This window comes from Diabrotica undecimpunctata, chromosome 1 (assembly GCF_040954645.1).
Source record: "Diabrotica undecimpunctata isolate CICGRU chromosome 1, icDiaUnde3, whole genome shotgun sequence".
Classification (NCBI taxonomy): domain Eukaryota; kingdom Metazoa; phylum Arthropoda; class Insecta; order Coleoptera; family Chrysomelidae; genus Diabrotica; species Diabrotica undecimpunctata.
Window position 1 is genome coordinate 169056212 of NC_092803.1, and position 19077 is coordinate 169075288.

General features: G+C 32.6%; 1 protein-coding gene across 3 annotated transcripts in view; it reads right to left on the minus strand.

The window, feature by feature from the left end:
* The window catches only part of Galphao (G protein alpha o subunit), a 259119-nt gene that overhangs the window by 206487 nt on the left and 33555 nt on the right, over positions 1–19077 (minus strand). The window contains exon 2 of one of the 3 annotated variants that reach the window (XM_072520491.1): positions 14957–15166. The exons of the other annotated variants lie outside the window; for them this stretch is intronic. Within the exon in view, the coding sequence (XP_072376592.1) occupies positions 14957–15074 (118 nt within the window). The 5' untranslated portion in view covers positions 15075–15166. The remainder of the gene's footprint in view (positions 1–14956; positions 15167–19077) is intronic. 3 annotated transcript variants of the gene reach the window in all.

Here is a 19077-nt window from a genome sequence, read left to right on the forward strand (position 1 = left end):
CAAAAAAATAAAGAAACCGTTAAAATTTCCATAAACTATATTTGCTATAGTAATCGGTTTCAACAAAAAATCAAACATGTTATAAATTACCACAAGGCATCATCCTTCCTCGTTTATAAAGAATAGCATCAATGACGCATAAAATTATTTAAATACATTAAAAATAAAACTAAAACAGTTTTAATAGATTCTATATTGATGTGACTATTAATAACCATTTAGTAACATTCATAAACATAAATAAATAATAATAAAACAGGTGTGATTCCGAGATAATATCAGAGTATATAAATCAATAAATATACAAAAATGGATCACTATTAATCTTCTTTTTATCATACGCGCCACAACCGAACGTACTGGAAATACCAAAGTTACTAAAAGATAAGAATGGACCGTTGAAGTGATGACGTAAATTTTATTGACATCTCTGTTTCACTTTCCAAACAAACCTTGTTTAGTGTGGATAGTTTGTATTTTTCGTTATTTTTTCATTTTTTTTACAGAATCTTTCTGCTTTTTGCAATATCTAAGTATTCTAATAGTTACTACAACAATTTTACAAGGTTGTGTAAATAATAAAGCATGTTGTTTTATAAAAATAACAATAAAATGCATGTATCAATAAAGTAAGGTTAGAATGTCTTTAATTTAAACTTTTAAACTGTATTTCATAGAAATAGAACACTGAATTATGATGGTATTATCGTACTTAAACACTATACTTAAAGGAAACAGCAGCAGAGGAAGCAAAATGTTAACTTTATAGAAATTAAAAAGTGTTGAGATTGGACATTTCAACTTTTGTTTGGAAAGTAATTGAGAGTTGTGACGTCACACTTCCACTGTCCATACCGGCACAAACACCAAAATTCAACCAAATGAGGCGGCAATGGTGTGCCTAAACGAAAGGAAAAACAAGGAAGAACCTTTTTAAAAAAATCTAAAACACGTCGATTTTTAAATTTAATGTTCTACATTTTACAAGGTGATACACATTACAGTGATGACGTCATCGGCTTTTTTTTAATGTAACACCCTGTATTTTAGGACATTTTTAGATCGATAAAAATGAGCTAGCTGATTTTAAAAAAGTATAATACGCGGGTCTAATGGATTTAGTTTGAAAGACTAGCGGACCAACTCGACAACACGAGTTTTTAAATGAAATTTTTATTTTGCGAGAAAAATTAAGAGATCAATACAAACAATATAAGCAAGAATATACATAACATTCATCAATAATAATGCAAGTAAAAAAAAAGTGATTATGGAAGTCGACCTCAAAACCGTAATGCAATTTTTAGTTCATCAAATGTCGACATGGATATCATTTAGCAGTTAATTTTGCATGCTGATCACGAATCCGGTGTCAGATTTGCTCTATCTTGACGTTTTATGCGCGTTTCGGGTCACTTCCGGTGTCGGATCGCAACCGGAAGTACATCTTTAGATTCTTCTCGACGAGACCTTTCGATCCATATATACATTGTGGGGTCTAAAACTTAAAGTAAATTTTAACTTCCGGTCATCTCAAAACCGGAAGTGAATTTTTGTACCAAAAGTATATCTTGACAATCTCATACGTAATACTAATAATATTCCGAAAAAATATTTTAATTATCTAATATGGTTTTTGAGTAAAGTGGTGGACAAGAAAAGGGCTTAGCGTTTTAGTAGATAAGATATGCGCTTAGAAAATAAATTATTTATTATCAATTGCAAAAAAGTAGCCTACTTCTAGTTTTTGGTAAACTTTAATTATTTTTAGTAACATTCAATAACAATAAAGTAGTACAATAATTGTATTAATTCGTGAATGTTCTATATTGATGCTTAGAATTAATTTTAAGTAGAAATGAATTTGAGTGTAAAGCAAAGAATTGAAATACTCATGATGATTGGATATGGAGACAAATCGTGAACTCAGATGGAAGTGTGTAATTTATTTAATGATAAATATCCAGAAATACCCATCAGGCGAAGGTTAACGTGGAAGCTCGATAGCTATCAACCGATAGAGCAGGCAGGATTCCAAAAAGGTGACAGTACAGAGGATCATCTTCTTACAGTCAGAACTCTAATAGAGAAAGCCAATGAATATCACTTGAACTTATATATTGGCTTCGTTGATTATGAAAATACAAATTGATGCGAAAACCAAAGCTATACCAATCAAAAGAGGAGTTCGCCAGGGATATGTTATCTCACCAAAGCTATTCACACTTGGACTTGAAGACGTGTTCAAAAACATTAACTGGACAGATAAGAGAGTAAATGTTAATGGAAGAAAACTGATCCTCTCCTCTCCTGTTAGCGACAAGAATGTAGCGTAGAATAATTTTTAAATAATTTTAAACTGTTTGTCTTTGTTTTAGTGTAGTGTTATGTACAATTTATGTTTAAATTCATGTTTATTACATTCTGCGCTTGCTGGATAGCCCAAATTTCACGAAATGCCCCTGATGATGCTGTAGAAAGCGAAAGTACTTGGGCAAGATTTGATTATTAAAATTGTGCTCGATATTTGCCTTTAATTTTTTCAAAGTTTATTTTATAATTGTTACCAACAAAATTATTCGTGGCAGCCTATTCTCACTACTTACTTAGTCTCAAATGATCTTTGTCTGTGGAGATATGTCGTGAATAAAATTTACGTTCACCTTCATGAAATAGCTTAAAATTTAGAAGAACTCCGACTGAAGACTACCAAAGTTTTGAGATCTATAACGCCAGTGATCTTAAAAATATGAGACATTTTATGAAGCCTTAAGAATTTGTGAGGTTGAAAGTGGTGACTATGGTAAGTCATTATTAGTTGAAGGAACCATCTAATAAAATATTCAATATTATTCATCCAAATTGTTGATAACGTACTTGTTTCTAATAATCATCATCATCATCATTCTGGCTTTACAACCCTGCGTGAGTCCTAGCTTCGTCAAGAATTTCTCACCAGTCGTCCCTATCCATCGCCTTTCCCCGCCAAGCTCGTATTCCCACATTTCTCATGTCTTCATCGATGTTATCAAGGAACCTTGTTCTGGGTCTTCCTCTTCTTCTCTGACCAATGAGTCTATCAAGGAGCGTTTTTCTAGTTAAGTGGATTTGTGGGTTTATTGTGGATTTAAGGAGGAGATTGAACCCAAAATAGCATCTGTTGACTGTGCAAATTCTGCGGTAGTATTATTTTCAGTGTTAAGAAGCGCTCCCAGCTATACAAATTCGTTCACTGCTTCGATGGCGTCGTTTTCTATAACAAGTGGTCGTAGAATTTGTGGTTGTGTGCTTATTTTCATATACTTCGTTTAGTTGGTATTTATTTATTATTAAATCTAAAACTTGTTGAGGTTTTCTATATATTTAAGTTCCTCATTTAGGTGGTTTCGTTTTTTTCTTTTGTCTTGTTTCTAATAATATAACTATAATATAAATCTAATAACGCGGTGTCAAATCGCTTTATCTCTGAATAAATAGGTATTGTCAGAAGAAAGTATTCAAGACATGAAGAAATGTCGGTATAAATAACGTTTGGCGCTACATTAAGATAATGTTCTAAAATTGAAGATTGAGATCGTATGCCTTCTGTATGTATTCTATTCCTCAATACAAAATTGAGATATATGAAGGATATCTTCTTCTTCAAGTGCCATCTCCGCGGCGGAGGTCGACAATCATCATAGCTATTTGGACTTTTGAGATGGCTGCTCTGAAAAGTTCATTTGATGTACATCTGTACCACTCTCTCAGGTTGCGCAGCCATGACATTCTACGCCTCCCTATGGTTCTCTTTCCTTGAATCTTTCCCTGCATAATCAGTTGGAGCAAGGTGTATTTCTCTCCACGTGTAATATGACCGAGATATTCTAATTTTCTTGTTTTTATTGTATTTAAAATTTCCATTTCTTTGTTCATCCTTCCCAGAACCTCTTTGTTTGTGACGTGTTCTGTCCATGATATTTTCAGAATTCTTCTGTACACCCACTGCTCAAATGATTCCAGCTTTTTCATTGATGTCGCATTCAAGGTCCAAGATTCCATTCCATAAAATAAAGTCGAAAAAACATAGCACCTCGCCAACATAACTCTTAGTTCCAGTTTTAAATCCCTGGTACATAGCACTCTTCTTATTTTGTTGAAATTTGCTCTAGCCTTTTTTATTCTTATTTTGATCTCCTGATTGTAATCATTTGTGGAGTTAATCATTGTTCCCAGGTGTGCAGATTTGTCCACGTGTTCGACGTTGGTTCCATTTATTAGAAGATTCTCGTTATTTCTTTGAGTTTCATATTTGTTTGATATTCTTATAAATTTAGTCTTCTTGACATTCATTGTTAGACCATACTCTTTTCCATACTCTGCTATTCTGGTCACCAGTCTCTGAAGATCTTCAATGTTTTCGGCTAAGATCACAGTGTCGTCCGCATATCTAATGTTGTTAATGGGAACTCCATTTACCTTTATTCCAGCTGTTTCACCCTGAAGAGCTTTTTTCAGGACCTCTTCGAAGTAGGCATTAAAAAGAATTGGCGACAATACGCATCCATGTCTTACTCCACATCTAATTTCAATTTCTTCTGACAGCTGTTCGTTAACACGTACTTTTGCTCGCTGTTTATAGTATAAATTTGATATGATCCTGAGGTCGTTGTAGTCAATCTTCTTTGATTTCAGGACATTCATTAATTGTTTATGTCGTACTTTATCGAATGCTTTATTATAGTCAATAAAACATGCGTATATATCTTGATTGACGTCCAGGCATCTTTGTATTAGTATATTAAGAGAAAAAAGAGCTTCACGTGTTCCTAGGCCTTTGCGAAAACCAAATTGTGTATTATTAACGTCTATGTCCAGTTTGTGATATATTCGGTTATGGATGACTTTAAGTCATCCATAACCATTCTACTTCCGTTTCCTTTCCTCTATTAAGAAATTGGAAATAATGTTGCTCAATCCTTTTTAAGCATAAAAAGTATATTTTGTCCAAATTAAGCAAATTACAATAGCAAAATAATTCGCCTTTCAAAATAAATACACCACATAATTCGATAAATCAAACGCTTAAGTTTGCGATTTTGAAGCAAATACTCGATATCCTCGTAGATTATTACTTCAAAATCAATCTTTACACGGCAAACCCAGAAGTCGCCCTTGTTCAGGCAGAAAGTAGATCCTGCTGAGTGATAAAAGCGATCAATACAGTTAGAGTTACATTTTAAAACTTTAATCGTCATGCAATCTAGAAATATGGCAAAGGAAATTGCTCGGGCGTGCACTATAATCTGATAACATACTCTAAATTTTATCTGCTGATGAAAATCGTGAAAAACTTAGTACTTACTCTTGCATAACTAAGGTCATGGATAATTTTGTTGACTGAAGAATGCTAAAAGAAATTACAATGCTACTACGGCTGACAAATGTGGGAACTATTGAAAAACGTGTTTGATTTATCTCACTACACCATACCACTTAGAAAATGTAAACACAACCACCTGAAATGTAATAAATGGGGAATTACATTTATTTATCTTTTCTTTTTAGGAATCCTCGCTAGGTTTTTTTAGGAATGCATTCATCGTCAGATTACAGCTTTGTTTTTTATCTTATTCTATTTTTACTCTTATTGATTTTTAATATTGCTTTGTATCTGTTTCCTGAAGTAATCTCGGCTTTTCAAATATATGTACTTCGGAAGAAAACACTAATTATAAAACATTCTTTAGTTGACATTTCGATTTTCAGATCAAAAGCCATTTTTCAGTTAAAAATAAAAACCGTTTCTCGCGAAATGTTGATGCATTTGTGTTAAAAGCCAAAGGACTTTTACCGCCGTTTCATTCATCGTCGATGAATCTTAAGGCCATGATCGACAGGTGAGTTAAACCGCGGTTTTATGGCTCGTCGGTAAAGCTCGCCAGTGTATCACTGCAATACCGCGTTTTTAAATACCGACGAGAATGGCTCGCGGCTCGTTATGTTTGTCATATTTTTTTGTACTTGGCTCTTTATGTAAAACTGCGTTTTTCCTGCACTATAAATAGCTCTGCATATCTCTGAAATAATCCTTCTCAAAATTTGCCTAGATATTAAACTAGAATACTATAAATTTCTTTGTAATCTCTATTATAAATACCACTAAAGACAACAATTTCATTGTAATTTTTCAGACATTCTCAGACAATATCTATAATCAAGTGGTTCTACTAACAATTCTTGAATTAAATGGAAGTGCGACAATTCCCTCCTTTTTCCACACAACTTTTAACCCAAATTCTAGGGCGTTGTCGCTTATTTTTCATTATTTCGCGGTGTAATATAGCGAGATAACACAAAATTTCAGGCTCCGAGCAAGATGTGTTCAATTTTAATCCAAGCACGATTGTTTTGCTCGCTGGTCTACCAGCACCACGGGAGTAAAACCGACGTTCTTTAAAACCGCGGTATAGACTCATCTATCGATCACCAGCTTTAGGCCAATTCATCCATCACCAATTTGTTGCATCAATAGAGCGACAAGATAAAAGAGAAAATCTGCTATTGGAATGACCACAATTCGTAAATTACTACCAATTAGTGTCTCATGCGTCCAATTCCTCAGCTTTGGCTTGTAGTGATGATAATTTCTAAATTATAAAATCGGCTCTACGGTGAACAACTTTTGTCTAATTCCAAGATAAGCTCAGCTGAAAATATCTACTTCATGAATTTGGATTCACAGAAAGGTGCTGCTTATTTGAAATATCGCTGAATATTTAGGTAAGAATATAGTTCGCCATAGAATGCATCAACAAACAAAGGCAGCAATATGATGAGGACGGTGATTGATACTAAAAAATTCGGAGGTTTGAAAATGTCAAAATCAGTGTTTATAGCTAGTCTTCTTATTATTTCAATATTAAATTTTCTTAAATTTAAGTTAATGACTAACCATTAGCTTAGCTTGATTTCAAAAGTCAAAAATTACTTAAGATTAATGTTATTATGTAGTAATTAGTAAAATTTACACCCCTATACAAGTGGTTCACTATATTAAAGATAAGCTAGGTATAAAGGAATATATTAGTTGTTTTGCCCTCTTTAAAGATGCCGACACAGCGACTAGTTCTTCATTCAAAATAATTTTATAGACCATTTAATGGTGTAAACATTTAATGGTCTATAGAACGCATATTCCGAACTAACGCCTTCATCGAGTCCAATATGAGTCCGAAGAACATCAAAAGCCCCGTAAGCTTGAAAAATACAATTACCATTTCAAGCAACAACAAAAATGAAGCAGAAAACACAAAAATACTCGCACACAAGCAGGCCATCGAAATTTTCAAATCTAAGAATCTTTTCCATTCTCATACTAATTTCATTAAGAAAGATACTTTGGAACCATCGATTTGACCTCACTAAGAGTTAGATTAACCAATAACTCGAACAGTCGATTTTTTCTAGCAAGATTAAGGGAACCGGATATCTTAAAAGCCATTATGCTACATCTTGCTTTTCAAAATTTGCTTTAGTATGTTACGATGGATCTACCAACACAAGCGTTAAACTCTTTTGACTTCCGAAGGACTTCCCACTAAGACTGAAGATCTACGAAAAACCCTTCTACAGTTTACCGATGCCTATAAACTTAATCCAACTGATGTGGAAGCTGATCTTGTTGCTACCAGTTCTATCCAAAATAATTGAGACACTCATAAAAGCCCGACTTATGTGTTTTCTCGTTGAACACATTATCACAAAATTAGTTCGGCTTTTTATCTAATAAATGTACTAGTGATGCTAAGTTTTGCGTGCTACATAATTTGCTGTTTTTGGGACTATCCTTAAGCTTTTGATTGTGTAAATCACTACACTTTAATAAATAAAAAAAACTAAATTTCTACGATATTCTTTAAATTGGTTCCAATCTTACTTGGGAATAGGAAACAACTGGTTAGAGCAAATTATACTGACTCTAGTCACAAAAGCATTATATGTGGAGTACCACAAGGTTCAGTACTGGGTCCTCCACTTTTCCTTATCTTTATAAATGGCATGACTAATTTAAAAATCGAGGGAAACAGTTTTCTTTTTGCTGATGATACCAGTATCACCTGGCGCAACTATAATATTGCTACTCTTCATGCAACTGTAAGTTCTGATTTACTTACAATAAAAACCTGGTCCGACTTTAATTTACACTCTTTCAACGTGGATAAGATTATCCTATAAAGGAGCTCTTCAACCCTTGCTTCTTAATAACAGCCAGATAAGTATCGTTGATTCTGTAAAATTCCTTGGTATTTTTATAGACAGCAACCTTAAATGGTCCCTTTATATCGCCCATCCCAGAAAGATACAGGAAATAAAAATGTATAAAGTCTTTACATGTAATTTTAAAGCTGCGTTCCAAAGCTTGCTGATACATGGTATGAAATAAATAAATGATTTTTATGAGTTTATATATACCGAATAGCCACCAAAAAGTATCTAAGAAAGGAATCAATTAAATTAATGTTAGTCTGGTGGCTCAAGAAATCAAATTTAGCGTGAATAATATCGTATGGATCTAAAATACCAAGTAGAGCTTGGTGTAACGAGCAATCAGTTGATCGTTAATATCAGTTCATCAATCAGTTGATCGATAACCTTACAATTTAAACTTGTACATAAAATATATGGGAAATTACACGTGATCAGCTCGTAAGTGTACACGGCAATGCTTAGGAAAATTAAATGAACTGGGCTAGAGAAATGTTACCCTTCTGTAGATTCCGGAACATCCCGGAGGAGAAACAAAGTTTCCAATGAATTAACCAAGAGAGGTGCAACAATACCTTTAGGAGTCCGGAATCCTTTTTCGGAATTAGTTACAGCTTAATCCTGCAAAAATCGGAAAAGTAAACCGCAAAAGATCCAAACATTAGAAAGACTTACATGAAATTGGACAATTAAAAATACAAAAATATTGCGTTATTTTAATTTGGCCTTGTAGACTGAGAAAGCAACTGACAACACTGCAGATTCTGTGAGGTCGAGGATGAAACTGCTATACATACGTATACTCATAAACTGCTGCGCCCTAAGGAAATCCGTTAAGATAACGTTCTCTGGGAACATTTGAGATAGACGATGACTTAACATAAAGCTTATATAGGTACTAAACTTTCTGGGATCAATATGGCCATCAAAGAAGGTAAGAAAAGGAGAAACAGTAGTTAAAAGTGGAAACAGTAAAAGTAGATATGCAGATGGGAAAATTAGCCTATCCAGGGTATCTTAATAAAGCAAAACTATGCAACCTTACAGAGGCATAAAAAGTCTTTAACTAATAATAATTTGCTGTGTAGATAGATTTCTTATCGTGGACAACACTAATATGTTAGTTAAAAGCACCTTTTTAAAAAAAAAAAACAAGCAATTCTGAAATTTCGTTGACTTATTTAGAAAAGACTAAAACTTAAACGAAGTGCTGTGATACTGGATCTTAAATAGTTAACTTTTTGCATCTCATTTTTCTGCTGTTTATACTAATGAAGAGCTGAACGTTGACAACCTTTCTGATTCTAATCAGCTGCTGTTCACATTCCTGTCTCTAACTCTTGCAGAGGTATTCTCAGGTATTCAAAGTTTAAAGGATAACTTGAGTTACGGCCCTGATAAGATCCCTTCTCATATTCTCATAAGTTGTATTTATACTTTGAGTAAACCCATTTGCATGTTGTTTAATCAGTCACTTGTAACTGGAATTGTTCCAAACACATAAAAAACAGTTTTGTAAGACCAGTTCATTCGAATAAATCCATTCGAACATGTAAAAACTATTTACCAATATTTTTAATTTAGTATTTAACTCCACTTATGACAACATTGTCAACAGTGCTTAGTGTTTTGTGCGTTTAAGACTGTAATTCCAAAAAGACTTCCCGAAATATCAGGCACCCCCCTACAACCCAGAGCGACTTTAGACGGGGAAGAAGCAACATCTCTCTTTGCAGAAGCCATCAAAAAAAATCCGCTAAGGATTTACTCCTCACAAAGTTATACAGTGCTGTCCAAAGCTGTGAAAGATTTGTCCCGCTTTTGGTATAACAGCAATCAATTATAATACAGTAGTGCCCTTTTTGTATAAACCAGAAGTGGTTGAAGTTTTCGCAGAGTTCTCGTGGTAGCCTTAAACACACATGGTTGCCATATCTCCACATCTATAAATTCAACATCTTAGTAAGAGTGACCCGGATGGACAATAGCACACATAGACATTTGAAAGACTTGTTAAGAAGTAGTGGGAATTTAGTTTTTTATGTCATTTGTATTGATTGTATTGATTCTATTTGTACTTCTATCTCTCTCTCTCTCTCTATCTCTCTCTGTCTGTCTTTAATAATTCGTTTTGTTACCTTTGGATAGCTTTTTGAACCGTTAGTGTTTAAGACATTTTAAATATTACAGGTAAGAGGTCTCATATTTATATCCAGTAATCTATGTTATACACTCTCTCTCACATTTCATTCTTCATGTTTGTTCTATTGTGTAGACACAAATTTTATCTACAAAGTCTAATGTTAAAAACTATCGTCCTATCAGCAAGCAAGTGGGTTATTTGAACTACTTGTGACAGAATTTCTTTTTTGGTATTGTAAGAATATTATCATTGATGAGCAGCATGGTTTTGTCACTGGTAGATCCACAGTAACTAATCTCTTGTTGATATGAAGCCTTTGATAGCATAAATCATGCTGCTATTATCAGGAAATTAGATAAAATGAACTTTCCAATATGGTTTAACTTATGGTTATCAAGTTACCTTAGTAACAGAAGTCAGATAAGTCTAAAGAATCTCACCTTGGACCCTTGATTTTCAAACTATTTTTAAACGACATTGGTTTGAATTTTCAGTTTTCCGAATTTTTATTATTTGCAGATGATCTTAAGTTATATGCAAGAGCAAACAGTGTTAATGGCTGTATTAATTTGTATAAGGATATAGCTGTTATTCAGAATTGGTCAATATGAAAAGAGTTTGAATATAGCTAAATGTTATTGTACATTATCTAGATCTAGAGTTCCAATTGCCTTTGAGCAGTCAGCTTTGGTCAGCTTTGCAATACATCACTAAAGAGAGTAAATGTAATGAAGCATTTGGGGGATTTGCACGTACCTTTTAATCACCATTATAATTCAATTATTAATAAAGCTCTTCAAATACTTGGTTTTGTTTTGGGTAATTCAAGGGATTTATCCATTAATTCGACAAAGATAGCGTACAATGCATTTGTTAACTCAACTTAACAGTATGGCTCTAATGTATGGTCTTCGTTCTACCAAATCCATGTTATTGTTATTGAAAAAGTTCAACATAAATTTATAGGGTTTAAAGCATACAAATTGAACAGGCCTTTGCATACTCAATCTTATGAAGATATCCTAATGCAACTTAAGCTTCACCTCTGAAAAATCGCAGGATGTCAGATGCAATACTTCTCTTTAAGCTATTACCTGGCCACATTTGTTGCTCTGATCTGCTTGAGCTATTCTCCTTTAAAATACCTAACAGTGTTACCAGAAATACTAATATACTACTACTAATTATGGTGTTTTTATAGTCCAGTTGCACGTCTCTTCCAACTTGCCAATGGATTCAGTGCTGAGGATGTAGGTTTTATTGGAATATCTTTGCCCATTTTTAAACATAGCATTCAACTAGCTTTAAATGATTTGTAGATTCCATATTTTTATTTTAATGTATTAATTTTTATGACATAGTTTTGTTTTGATTATTATTCGACATTATATATATATATATATATATATATATATATATATATATATATATATATATATATATATATATATAGTTTAGGATTCTATATATAAAATAAATATTTAACACTTGAAAAAGAAAGTTGGATTACTTCGGTAAAAATGAGCAATAACCTTATTAACTACGAAGCAAAAATAACTTAGACTTAGAGAATATAAATCCTTAAAAATTGGCCAGTGCTATTTAAAATTGATCAAATCTATGTGGAGCAGCAGCCAAGCAAATGTGAGTAGATATGATGATCTCTGATATTTTGCAAAGAACAGAAAAAAAAGTTATATTAACCCTTTACATTGTATCCCAGAAATAATAAGTGGGCTATTATCACTATTTTCTAACAACTAAACGTTCCAAGGTGGAATAGTAAACCCTACTACGTCAAATCCTAATTAGTGAAAATGTTTTCGTGATGTAGCTGCTATAAAAAATTAACAGCAGCTTTAAGTGCGATGCTATGTAATGAAAATTAATAAATTGATTTACAAACGCTTGTGTGGTGTATAGATTTGAAATATGAAACAATATGTTACTTTAGTCATTGACGAAGGTTACTTAAAAAAATCAACTGTATCAATTTCGCAGAAAGGAATATTGTAACTTCAGAATTACTTATCTTGAAATAGATACTGAGAATTTAATAAAGCTGCGTAATAAAATTTACAATTCGTCGGGTCGACACTTATGTATAATAAAATCATTCGACAGGACTAATCGGTGAAATAATGAAAATGAGGGAAAGGTGGAGGTTAGGTTAGAGTCAACATTGAAAAATGTACTCTACAAAAATTTTTGTTTCTGTGATATAAAACAGTTGTAGATGCTGTAGTTTGTAACATTTGCATGAAAAATTATTACCATGATGGTTGTGCTAGGAAATTTGGTAACAATGAATTTGAAATTGAAGTATACCTACAATATATTCTTGCAACTTTTTCAAAATTTTCTCGCTCTGTTGTTGGTTTGCCACTTTTTAGACTGTTTAATGACAAAATATGAAGTCTATGGGAGTCGGGTTTCATTCTTAAAATAATAATAAGAAATTGGGATTCAAAAAGAAAAAAAATTAACTAAACTAATCAACTCTGGCTGTGTACTAAAGCAAATTAAAGAAAAAATAAAAATCATACATCGAGCTTGGCTGCACAAAAGTATAGTGATTAAAACACAAGAGAGTTTGATGTGCCTTCATAACTTTAGTTATCTTTAAATTTTACGAACATATCATAAAGAATTATTCAAAAATTTACAGTTAATCACGATAGTATGTTTTTAGATCAAGACTAATCTAGAATATTTTTCTAAAAAAGAAATATTTTTAAATTTTTCCATTTTCCGGAGGAAATTTAAATTTAGTTACATTAAATTGTAAATAACCGGAAGTCAGTCAAAATAGCCCGGCACTTTCCTTATGTAAAAGGGGTTTTAGTTAAATTGACTGAAACTGCAGAGAGGTAGCTTTGCTCATGCTGATCAAAAGTTATCATTGCCCCAAGACTCAGAAATCAATTGTTTCTGAGTTACAGCGGTTCAAAGTGTCTGTTTTTAGTCAATTTGAATAATAAATATTTGTATAATATACGGGATGTTACTAAATAAGTGTAAAAAACTTCAGAGGGTGATTCTGGATGAAAAAATAATGGCAGTTTGCTATATAAACCTACGTCCTCAAATGCTTCGTTTTCAGGGGTACAAGGTGTTGAATTTTTTCTTATAAACTAATATTTATTTATTACCCTAAAACAGGCGGAGATATGCAAATGAAATTTGGTGAATGTTAAGAGATGGTTTTTCGTATTTTTTGCCATAAAATTAATTAGCGCGCACACGGGTAATAATCTAATTTTTTTAAGAAGAAAATGGTATGCCACTGAGATGTTTCAATTTAAAATTCCTTTTTGAATTCTTCGTTTAAGTTGTGACAAAAAATCTTTCTTCTTTTTTTTTGATATGAGGCCCATTTTTATGCAAAAAATAAAATATCTGAAAGTGTATTTTTCATTTCATTAATACATTCATTAATACATTCGCAAGAACTATAATAAATAATAAAATTTTAAATAGGGGTAAAGCACAGAATAAACAATCAGAATGCCCACTCTGCTTGTCAAGATAAGTACGCGCATCTCGTTCGCGCAGACGAAATCAGCCATGTTTTAAACGGAACCAGTGGTGTTCAGTGAAATTTTAGCTGTTGTGCATAGAAAAATTAACCCGGTTTAATTTATTTACGGCAACCATAGACATAATATGCACTATTTTATTCGTACTTTTAGTTGAAGAATAGATTAAATTATTTCAAATTTACTAAATTGTTAATCTATAAAAATTTAAATTACAGTTCTGTCGTAGCTTGTCACAAATTTCTCAATTCGAGTCTGTTTCCGTTTAACATGGCGATCGCGTGCTGACAAACTTCAAAGGCGGCATCTGAGAGTGGGCATCCTGATTGTTATTTATTCTGTGGGTAAAACAAAAAAAATGTTCAAAATGACCTCCTTGAAACGTGACACAATATTCAAGTCTTAGCCTCATTGGTTGTCGTATTTATGCAAATATTGCTGGTGTATTTTTTAGTGGTTTTTAAGTGGTTTTAGTTAACGTGATTAAAACTTTGCAGAAAGGTAGCTTTTGTCATGCCAATCAAAAGTTCTCGTTGCCACAAGACTTGGAAATCATTGCGGACATACGTTTATATAGCACGCTGTCTCAGAAACAATTGATTTCTAAGTCTTAGCGCAATGATAACTTTTGATCAGCATGACCAAAGCTACCTCTCTTTAAAGTTTCAGCCAATTTAAGTGCAATCACTTTTACATAAAAAAAGTGCCTGAGTCCTTTAAAGAAAAAACCGGTTCTTTTTTTTTAATTTTTTTATTCCTAAATGATTAAAACTTATTTATAATAAAACACGATATGTTTTCTATGAAACCGTTTCCAAATATTTTTATTAACTTTTTATTTAAAACATTGATATGACACATTATGCGTGACGATAATTATGAAAAATTGTGAGATTGGTAATATCACACTGTCATTATCACTTCAGAATCATCCTGTAATAAGATTACTTCTAAACACTTCTTTAAGATACTTAAAATTAATACAAATATAAAAATACTAAATTAAAAAACATAAAACAGGTCATACCTAGGAGCAAAAGTTTAACATCTCTCCGGGAGCGCTGTTTCTCCTCTTTCAGCGTTTCATCGATCTGTTTAGTTCTGGCGATTGCCGCCCGTTCCTCTGCCGACACTGTGCACCCCATGGCACAACCCTCGATCCACGACGTCTTGAGGCTTTTTTTACACTTGCTAAGAAAGAAACTAGGTTTCGAGTAACCTATACGTCAACCTATTTCTGTAAATCAAACAGATTTTTGAGGTCCTATTTCATTGATCCCTTTAGAATGTTTAATTCAAATTCAATATGTGGGTGATTAAGTGAAACATATACACGAAAAGAAAAGACTAAAGGTATTAAAAAATATTATACAGTTAATAAAAACTGTATTTAATTTATTTTTAACTATTTTCTAATTTGAAACAAGTTGCAATAAAAATAGTCAAAATTTTCAGCACCAGCTGTCTCGAGTTGTTCGTACTTCATTGATTAAATATTGCTTCTATTTCCAGCTTTGAATGGGAAGTTTAGCCATAAAAGCGAAATGTGCTTAAACTTTGAAATGAGAAAACATTCCGTTTCAATAAAGTTTCCAACAAAATGAAAACCATCAAAATGCACTTCTCAATGAAGCATGTATTGATATAAATATATTGCCCACATACCCATTAATGCTTTTTCACTATTGGTTCCCTAGCAATAGAATTTTCCCATAAATACGAGGACTGGTCAATAAATTTTTAGTAAAATGGATACACAATGTATAATAGAAAAATTTATTGATTTTCGAAGCTTCAATGATGTTTATTATTTTAACCTTCTGTGCTATTCAAATTTGCTCTACTTGTAACACGAGTTACTGTTTTACACAAAAGGCAGGTACTGTTTAACAAAAGGAATATACAAATTAGCTTCTTATTCATATATGACATGTCAAAATGCCATAATGACAAGACACAATGGTGAAGTTAGATTATGCATGATATTGCTGTGAAATTGGCTCTAAAACAGTGTTGCCGTTTGTTGGAAATTTACAAATAAATCACTAGAATGTAATATTAAACTCAACAGGCTTCCGGATTGAACCGCATTAATTATCACTGCCACGAGCTTTCGACAAGCGATAAGTTTTTCAAAACTAGAGCGCACAAGAAGCAGAGGACGACCACGAAGGAGATGGATTGATGATGTGGAAGAAGACCTACAGATTTTAAAGGTCAGAAGATGGAGGGAAGTTGCCAGGAATCGACAGGAGTGGCGACTTCTTTGTGAGCAGGTCAAGATCCACAACGGATTGTCGAGCTAGTTATGATGATGAGATTTCAACATTCTCTCTGATGTCTTCTTCAGGGCTTTCGAGGTCAGCGGACGTTTCATTTATACCATGTCGATGGTGACGTGGTTTGGGAGTAGGTTGACGTGGGGGTTAGCGAGGGAGTTGGCGCGAACATTTGTGACGGCAGGATTTTGATTCGAGGGTGGAGCGGACGATATTTTCTTTATGAGAGGTCTCCAAGACGAAGGTAACCGAATGTCGTCATATCTTTTATTGATACAATCTGACCTTTTTTCAATTTTTATGCCTAATTCTTGGTTTATAGAAGCGGATGGGGGCTATGGTTCTGGAGTTTTCAAAATCTACGATTCTACAATTTGTTTGGTCTATATAAGACCGGAATTTCATAAACTCCGTGTTGTTCATTTGGAATGTTATCTTTGATTGATCGGACAAAAGATGAATTTTTTTTTAGGTATATCTTGTCTTTATTTATTGTCCGATAAATCAAAGACAACATTTCAAATGAACAACACAGAGTTTATGAAATTCCTTGTGCAGACTGCACCCTATCTTATATAGGCCAAATAAATCGTAGAATACAAAATAGGATTTATGAACATACCATTTCTAAAAAAACTGAATTTCTACCATATCAATGTAAAAATAAAAGAATACAGAACAAAATGGAAACAACATAAAAACAGACTGGATGAAAATCGATATAGAAAACAAAAGCTAAATTACAAATAGAAACGAAAGAGGGGCTAAACTCCTAAACCCTATAGTATTTACCTTGACATGTGGGACACCAGTTTCACCACAGTATTCACCAGTTTAAAATTAAGAAATCAATGAATTTCCAAAGCTAAAGGCTCAATCTGTCTAAATTTTGTCCTAGATTACCCCTAGTTTGAACAATTTTTGAAAACGAATATCGTAAAAGTTTAGTAAATGTAAAAAACAGTTAACGGTATAGTGCAGCTCCCCTTTTGAAATATTGAACAGAGTAAGCTGAGCTATTCTTGATGTTGACAATATATAGTAACCTAATTATTTGTTATTAAAATGAAGGAGCTACTACTAAAAATTTGCCAACCGCCCTCGTATATTATCTACATACACATTTATCTTTTTTTCTAACTATTCCGTACGAAACATTTGAATTCTCCCGTAAATAGAAACACTCATAGGGTGTGACGAGAGAAACTATTTATAGGAACCGAAAAAAACTATCTATTCTCAAAAAAACATACGGAGTTATCTAATCTATTCATGGCTTTGTTTAGAGTTAACAAACCTATATATCCGCTGAATCGAGAACAACTTGGCGGCATTATTGAAGATTTATTAATATCGCATCACTTTATTAATATTGTAATTAAAAAAATATATTTTATAATCTAAATCCCGTCTAAAGAAGGACATATTGGTCATACTTGCTCAACAAATATGTCCTTAAATTAGTTTCTTGTGGCATCTTAAATTGTATCATATGGCATCATATTTATTTGACTTTAGGCATATTTTATTTGACGTTTCGACTTCTAGCTCGGAAGTTGTAACCAAAAGACAGATTTTTGATAAACAAATTTTTGGATATATTTTTTTTTACTTGGAAAAATAAAAAAGGCTTTATAACGGTTGATATTATCAGTATTTTTAAAGTTCAATACAATGCGCTTATTCTTCCCATTGCTACATATGCAGATGAAACATGGACTCTCAAAAAATCGATACAAGTGAGATCAAAGCTTTACAGAAGAATTCTAAGCCTGTCCTAAAACCGTCATATCCTGCCTTTTAACAAAACATTTGAAATTTGAAACAATTTTCCTATATGTTTTCTTGTATTTGTAACACTTTCGTTCAGATTGCTTTGTAATTTCATGATCAATTATTCTGTAATTACAATATTTATCATTCTGTATTCAGTCCAAACAAAACTGTAAATTTAAAATTTACGACTTGTAAACAAATTTATGGACCTAACTTTCCAAAGAAGGAGTAACACGAGAATCTTTAAAAGTTATCGAGAAACATTAAGAAGGTTAAGTGTTTAAGATTGTGGCTTCTGTTTATGGATATCAAAACACATTTACTTATTCAAAACAAAACAATCTTGTGATAGAGACAATTGTTATTAACTCGTCTTACAATGAAGGATAATATTTAAATAATATTCACCTAATGACGTTCATAAAAGCATCATACGTAGGGTATTGTTTACAGTTGTTATTATCGTGTAAGAGTAGACAGTGAGAATGTAAGAATATGCAGGCAATGTATTACGCAATAAGAGGTAAAATCAAACCAGTGGAACTAACACTGGTGGATTTTTTTGTTTATAATGTAGATATATCTTTTATCAGATATATTTTAATTGAGCGTGTCACACACGACCCTTAATCAAATAAAAAATAGACGTTACCAAGGGTTGGAAGAGTAACAGAAATAAACTTCACTGAGTTACAATATGAAAATTGTTGTAGAGGTATAAGAACTTATAGGTTTTTTTATTATATATTATCGGAAAAACTCGTCAAATACCTGGTTAGTGAGATGTCGTGAGAAAAATATTCCTATGGAATAATAACGTCTACGTATGTATTTGTATGAGAATATTTTAAGGAGAGAAAAATACGCAACATATATTCAAAACAAAAATACAAATAATCTGTTAAAAACGTAGCAAATTTGGGTCATTAAATATGATATTATAACAGAAATTTCACAGTATGACTCATAGAATATTTTTTAGCAGATACAAAACAAAAAACACATAAAAAGTTTGGCTATCACCAAACAATTTTATAAACTGACAAATTAATCCATGTTGTGAGACTGTTCCCATAGGAAAACTACTTCTGAT